The sequence below is a fragment of the Chiloscyllium plagiosum genome, chromosome 9, assembly GCF_004010195.1.
Source record: "Chiloscyllium plagiosum isolate BGI_BamShark_2017 chromosome 9, ASM401019v2, whole genome shotgun sequence".
NCBI lineage: Eukaryota > Metazoa > Chordata > Chondrichthyes > Orectolobiformes > Hemiscylliidae > Chiloscyllium > Chiloscyllium plagiosum.
The window spans coordinates 74,069,812-74,077,591 of NC_057718.1; the positions used below are offsets into that span (position 1 = coordinate 74,069,812).

Here is a 7,780-nt window from a genome sequence, read left to right on the forward strand (position 1 = left end):
CATATCACTTCTGGTATGACATTTATGTGGATTAGAGTAGAAATAAAAATCTCTACCCTGTGGATGAAGACATCTCCATACATCTACTAATCCTAATTCTTTGTTCAGTTCCATCAATTGTCTAGATCTGGGAGATACTCCTGCAGTACTCTTGGGAGTCCTATCTATTTCCGGATCCATAATACAATTAAAGTCTCCCCCTATAATTGTATGACGGGCACCAAAAGCCATCAATTTTGAGAAGGCTTCTGTTATAAATTTAAAGGGGTGTGCCGGGGGGCAGTACAAATTTAAAATCCCATATTCCTCTCCATTTATAAGGGCTTTAATCAAAATATATCGTCCAGATTCGTCTTTTATCTGATTTAGGATTTTGAAAGGGAAATTCTTCCGAACAAGAATAACAACTCCCCTGCTTTTTGAGCTAAAAGAAGAAAAAAAGGCCTGATCAAATCCACCCTGTCGTAATTTTAAGTGTTCTTTATCCGACAGGTGTGTCTCCTGTAGGAGAGCAATATCAACTCTTTCCTTCTTAAGATTTGATAATATTTTCTTCCTTTTGACTGGTGAATTACTCCCCTTGACATTCCAGGTGCACTACTTAACCGACTGATCAACTGGGCAAATCATCTGGGCAAATCCGAGACCCTTCGGGATGGGAAACCCTATCCAGAACATCCCGAGCATAGGGCATATAAAATTTACAAAAATAAAGGCTCTCTAATACACTCTCAACAGTATAATAAAAAACTATTTCTAAATAATAAAAAAAAACATATTTAAGTGGAGATTTTACCCCTTGCTCCCAGGGGGTGTCACTTCCTTTCCAAAAGTCCATCATATCCTCTCCCAACCAGTGCCCAACCCTTGACCCACGCGCTCCTCAGTAAAATGAGGAGAATTAAGATATAATGCAAAGCTAGAGTTAACAGTGAGCACCCTACCCTCACCCATACCAACACCTGGATATATTTAGTAATGTTAATAAACATATAACTATAAAATTACAACCTCAACAAATAATAATTAAATATAATAGTACAAAATAACAAGAAAAACAACCCCGCTCCTAAAGACAGAGGTAAAATAGAATAAGGTAACCACCTCCCCCCACCAATATTAACATACACACACATATACATACATACTCACATATATACATAAAATAATAAAAGAAAACAACCCCGGGGGGGGGGGGGAGAAAATCAAATCCCTCTCCCCACCCCCCATGATAGTATTAAACAGTAAGGTAAGAAAAAAAAGGGGGGGATATAAACCAAAGCGGGGGGAAAGGCAGACCAACATCCATTATGTCTTACAATTTATCTAAGAGAGTCCAAGAATTCCTTAGCCTTTTCTGGTGATCCGAAGTTATACACTGATCCTTCATGGTTAAAGGGTAGCGTAAGGAGTCCCTTTAAACGCTTCTTCGCCTTGTCAAATGCCTTCCTCTTTCAGACCAGAGGTGGGGAAAAATCCTGGAATAACATGATCTTGGATCCTTTATAGATCATAGCTTGGGGGTCTTTTCCAAGATTTCTAGAAGCTTCTAGGAGTATCTGCCTCTCCCTATAGCTCTGCAGCCGGAATATGACCGGGCATGGGCGCTGGTTCGAGCCCGCGTATTGCGACCCGGTAGGCCCATTCCACCCTTACCCAGCCTGATCCAGCTTCCAGATTTAAAAGCTGTGGCAGCCACTGCTGGAGGAATGCTGTAAGCTGGCCTTCCTCTTCCCGTTCGGGAAGGCCCAGCAAACGAATATTTTTTTGATGACCTCGATTATCGAGGTCGTCAATGTAATTCTCTAAGGTCCAGACTCGCTGTTCGAGAGTCCGGACCTGATCCACAGCCGATTGCGCTGTAGTTTCGGAGGTCGCGGCCTTTAACTCCGCCCCTCCAACTCGGCGCTCGATTTCCTTGATGTCTCGGTCGTGCTTCTGCAGCGCGGCCGAGAGTATGTCCCATTGATTTCGGGATTCTTCGATAAAAGCGTCGATCTTCGCATCCAGTTTGGAGATCATTTCCACAAGGCTTGTCACTGTAGGTAAGTCCCCCGGGGTGGCTGTGGACGCCTCAGCTGCAGCTGGAGAGGGTGGGGGAGGGGTTCCTGCTTGCTGAGAGTTGCGGGCTCCCTTCCCTTTGGTCATTTTTACTAAATATTCGATTGTTTAAATGTCATACTAAGCAACTAATTAAATTAAACAGCTATTATGAATTATTTGGTGAGTGTGGTGGGGGTGGGTGACCCACTATACCCAGGTCTTGGGCGAACCACTATAGACTCAGACTTGCTGGGTTGCCACCATCTTGGATCCCCCGGGACATAGCTTATAACTGAGGGCAGATAGATATAGGACAGATGTTAGAGGTAGGTTCTTCACATAGTAGTAAGGGCATGGAATGCCCTGTGTGCAACAGTAGTAGACTAGCCAACTTTAAGGGGATTTAAATAGTCATTTGATAAATATATGGATGATGATAGAATGGCAGAGGTTAGATGGGCTTCAGATCGGTTTCACAGGTTGGCACAACATCGAGGACCGAAGGGTCTGTACTGTGTTGTATTGTTCTATGTTCTATGTCCTAAATCGGAACCTCTGCCTTTTACAATCCCTCTTGGAAAAAAAAACAAGGACAATGTAATCTCGTCATACATCTTCATTTTATTGTTTGCAATTTGAGGGTAGATTGATTAAAAATGTCAGATTCCTTGTACCCACTTCCTATCAATGTTCAATTTACTTTGTATAACACTTAAGGCATCTTACTTGGTCCTCTGACTCACTCACACCATCATGAAAAATATTAGTTACAGTTTTTCCTGTTTAAAATACAGGAATAATCATGGAAAGTAAACGATAGCAGGTGTAAATGTGGAGTATCATGTTTAAATATTGTAGAAGGAATGAGTTTCATCAGTTGTTAATATTGCCTTTCTTTCAGCTTTTTAATGACTTGTATAAAAATAATGCCAATCGTTCTGAAAATACAGAGAAGAAATATAACCAGAACTACTTCATGGAAATGATGACGTTAGATGGTGTTTACGATTATCTGATGTATGCGGGTAAGTGAGTTTTCTGACTGTCAGACATTCAAGCTGAAGATTGCATCTATAGAAGACTGCATCCTCTAGAATTGTGGCTCCTTGAATGTGATATCATGCTTTACAGTGATACAGTTGTTCAACCTTAACATGACTTCTATATTTATTGTGGATGCAGGCATAGCAGTCAGATTGTCATCTGTTATGAGATCACTATTGTCTTTTTGCTGAGATGCTTTTTTAATGTAACACCAATAACTTTGATTGAACAAGTAGTAAATAATTCTGCCTTGTAGTGTTGTTATGTTTATAGTTTAAACGTTGCTTTCCATTTCATACCGTCATTGGACCACTGTTACACTGTCGTTTTAAGCCTGCTTACTGACAGTTATAGGAATGTAAGAGCAGGAGTAGGTCATTCTCCTTCCTACCCAGTTCTGACACTTCAATCTGAACATGGCTGAATCAGGCTTCAACACCACGAAGCTATCTTGGCTCTGTATTACTTGCTTTCCTTAAATATCAATTAATCTTTCCTAAAGGTCTTATTATTGTGTCCACACACTTTTGATGGAAAGAGTTCAGATTTTCACCAAGCTTTGTGTGAAAAATGTCTTTTCTAATTTTACTCTGTAACCAGCTAGATCAAATGATAAGGTACCCTGTTAAGAATTATTTCATTAGAAAAAATAGTTTCTCTTTACGTATCTAATAAAAGCAATTTGTTTTCAAAATTAAAGTTAATATCATTAAACAGCTAATTGCAGGTAAGTCCACATTTAGAACGTGGTAGCCTTTTAAAAGTACAATAGCGAGAATTCAGGAACAGCATGCCCCTCTTAGATTGAAGGGCGCGGACAGCAGTTATAAAGTCATAGAGATGTACAGCATGGAAACAGACCCGTCCATGCCGACCAGATATCCCAACCCAATCTAGTCCCACCTGCCAGCACCCGGCCCATATCCCTCCAAAACCTTCCTATTCATATACCCATTAAATGTTGCCTCTTAAATGGTGCAATTGTACCAGCCTCCATGCTCTGCGTGAAAACGTTGCCCCTTAGGCCTCTTTTATATCTTTCCCTCTCACCCTAAACCTATGCCCTCTAGTTCTGGACTCCCCCACCACAGGGAAAAGACTTTGTCACCAATAAAGGAAACCATACCAAACGCCTTCTTCACTATCCTATCTACCTGCGACTCCACTTTCAAGGAGTTATGAGTCTGCACTCCAAGATCTTTGTTTAGCGACACTCCCCTAGGACCTTACCATTAAGTGTTTAAGTCCTGCTAAGATTTGCTTTCCCAAAATGCTGCACCTTGCATTTATCTGAATTAAACTCCATCTGGCTCTTCTCAGCCCATTGGCCCATCTGGTCAAGATCCTGTTGTAATCTGAGGTAACCCTCTTCGCTGTCCACTACACCTCCAATTTTGGTGTCATCTGCAAACTTACTAACTGTACCTGTTATGCCCGCTTCCAAATCATTTATGTAAATGACAAAAAGTAGAGGGCCCAGCACCGATCCTTGTGGCACTCCACTGGTCACATGCCTCCAGCCTGAAAAACAACCCTCCACCACCACCCTCTCTGTCTTCTACCTTTGTGCCACTTCTATATCCAAATGGCTAGTTCTCCCTGTATTCCATGAGATCTAACCTTGCAAATCAGTCTCCCATGGGGAACCTTGTTGAACACTTTACTGAAGTCCACATAGATCACATCTACTGCTCTGCCCTCGTCAATCCTCTTTGTTACTTCTTCAAAAAACTCAATCAAGTTTGTGAGACATAATTTCCGACGCACAAAGTCATGTTGACTATCCCGAATCAGTCCTTGTTTTCCAAATACATGTACATCCTTTCCCTCAGGATTCCCTCCAACAACTTGCCCACCACCGAGGTCAGGCTCACCGGTCTATAGTTCCCTGGCTTGTCTTTAATGATTGCAATATACACCAATTTCAGGCTGGTCTTGAGCCTCTCTATTGAGCACTCAAACTGTGAGCACTGAATCTATGCCTGAAACAGACTGATGAATTTCTACAGAGGCACAAGCTACAAAACCGTCCTATTTGAATGCTTATTTTCCTCTAACTATCACGACAACACATTGAGGCACAACATCATTTGAAATATTGGAGAATATGGAACATCTAATGTTCCTTCATAAACTCAACACATAAAATTGTATTGATTATATTCTTGAGTTGATCAAAATTATCAGAGTTGCTTTCGTCCCTGGTAAGAAAGGTTTCATCGCCAAGGTCACAAGCTTCAGATATTGCTTTGCTCCAGTATTTTACGTTGACCATTTCTGCAACATTCTTGTAAACAAAGATGATTCAAAAGCAAATCTATTCACAATTTAAAAATCTCTACTTCAATGAAGATATTGATAACTCGCTGTACTGGTCATTTTTTGCATGTAACTGCTGACATTTGCCTCACCTCCATAGTCAGCTCATTCATTTGAAGGGAAAAGTCAGGCAATTTTAAAAGTTGCCTGAGTCAGGTAAATTTAAAAGTAAATGTGGAGAAGAACAGGCAGGATTAGGTTAATGAACATGTTGGAGTACGTCTGAAGTGTATTTATTTTAGTACAAGGAGTTGAATAAATTAGACAAATGAACTTAGAGGCTGGGTTAGTATGGGAATTTACAATGTTGTAGCCATTACAAAAAACTTAGTTGAGAGAAGGGCAAGACTGGTAGCTCAACATTCCAATATTTAGATGTTTCAGGTTGATGTGTAGATATTGATATCTTTAATTCACAAAATTTCTAATTCATCTCTTCCTCCTGTGATGTGTTTGTGGCAACATAGAACTGTACAGCACAAGAATAGGCCCTTCAGACCATGTTGTTGTCCTGAACACGCCGCCAAATTAAAATAGTCCCTTTTGTCTGCCCTTGGTCCATATCTCTCTCCCTTGCATATTTCTGTGCTTGTCTAAAAGCCCAATAAGTGCCCATATTTTATCTGCCTCCACCATCACCTATGACAGTGCATTCCAGGCACCTACCACGCTGTGTAAAAGAACAACTTGCCCCTCCCATCTTCTTTGAACTTTCCCCCTTTTATCTTAAATACATGCCCCATAGTATTAGACATTTCAACTCTGGGAAGAAGATTCTGACTGTCAACCCTACTGCTGCATCTCTCACTTTTATAGACCCCTATCAAGTTTCCTCTCTGCCTCTGCCGCTCCAAAGAAAATAACCCAACTTTTTCTAGCCCTCCTTTTAGCCCTGTCTCTAATCCAGGCAGCATCCTGGTAAACCTCTTCTGCACCCTCCCCAAATCCTCCGTGTAATGTGGCAACCAGAATTGAACACAATTCTCTTAAGTGTGGCCTAGCCAAGTCTTAAAAAGTTGCTTCATTACATCCCGACTCTTGTACTCAATTCCCTCATCAATAAAGGCAAGCATTCTATGGGCTGCTTTTACCACCTATCTACTTGTGTGGGCACTTCTAGGAAGCTGTTGACTTGAATCCCAAGATCTCTCTGTACGTCAATGCTGTTGTGAGGGTCCGACTCTTAAGTGTATACGTTGCCTTTACATTTGATCTCCCAAAGAAGGATGGATTGCACCTAAATTGGAAGGGGACTAATATACTGGCAGGGAAATTTGCGAGAACTGCTTGGGAGGATTTAAACTAGTAAGGTGGGGGGTTGGGACCAAGGGAGACAGTGAGGAAAGAGATCGATCTGTGGTGGGTACAGCTGAGAACAGAAGTGAGTCAAACAGTCAGGGCAGGCAGGGACAAGGTAGGACTAACAAATTAAACTGCATTTATTTCAATGCAAGGGGCCTAGCAGGGAAGGCAGATGAACTCATGGCATGGTTAGGAACATGGGACTGGGATATCATAGCAATTACAGAAACATGGCTCAGGGATGGGCAGGACAGGCAGCTTAATGTTCCAGGATACAAATGCTACAGGAAGGATAGAATGGGAGGCAAGAGAGAAGGGGGGAATGGCATTTTTGATAAGGGATAGCATTACAACTGTGCTGAGGGAGGATATTCCTGGAAATACATCCAGGGAAGTTATTTGGGTGGAACTGAAAAATAAGAAAGGGATGATCACATTATTGGGATTGTATTATAGACCCCCCAATAGTCAGAGGGAAATTGAGAAACAAGCTTATAAGGAGGTCTCCGCTATCTGTAAGAGTAGTAGGGTAGTTATGGTAGGGGATTTTAACTTTCCAAACATCGACTGGGACTGCCATAGTGTTAAAGGTTTAGATGGAGAGGAATTTATTAAGTGTGTACAAGACAATTTTATGATTCAGTATGTGGATGTACCTACCAGAGAAGGTGCAAAACTTGACCTACTCTTGGGAAATGAGGCAGGGCAGGTGACTGAAGTGTCAGTAGGGGAGCACTTTGGGGCCAGTGACCATAATTCTCTTCGTTTTAAAATAGTGATGGAAAAGGATAGACCAGATCTAAAAGCTGAAGTTCTAAATTGGAGAAAGGCCAATTTTGACGGTATTAGGCAAGAACTTTTGAAAGCTGATTGGAGGCAGATGTTCGCAGGTAAAGGAACGGCTGGAAAATGGGAAGCCTTCAGAAATGAGATAACAAGAATCCAAAGAAAGTATATTCCTGTCAGGATGAAAGGGAAGGCTGGTAGGTAGAGGGAATGCTGGATGACTAAAGAAATTGAGGGTCTGGTTAAGAAAAAGAAGGAAGCATATGTCAGGTATAGACAGGATAGA

At 41.5% G+C, this 7,780-nt stretch overlaps 1 protein-coding gene across 6 annotated transcripts in view; it reads left to right on the forward strand.

Moving 5' to 3' along the window:
* snx14 (sorting nexin 14) overlaps nt 1-7,780 on the forward strand; it is a 230,521-nt gene that overhangs the window by 166,803 nt on the left and 55,938 nt on the right. For all 6 annotated transcript variants that reach the window (XM_043696231.1, XM_043696228.1, XM_043696230.1 and 3 more), the window contains one exon: nt 2,945-3,068. In XM_043696231.1, coding sequence (XP_043552166.1) covers nt 2,945-3,068 — 124 coding nt within the window. The remainder of the gene's footprint in view (nt 1-2,944; nt 3,069-7,780) is intronic.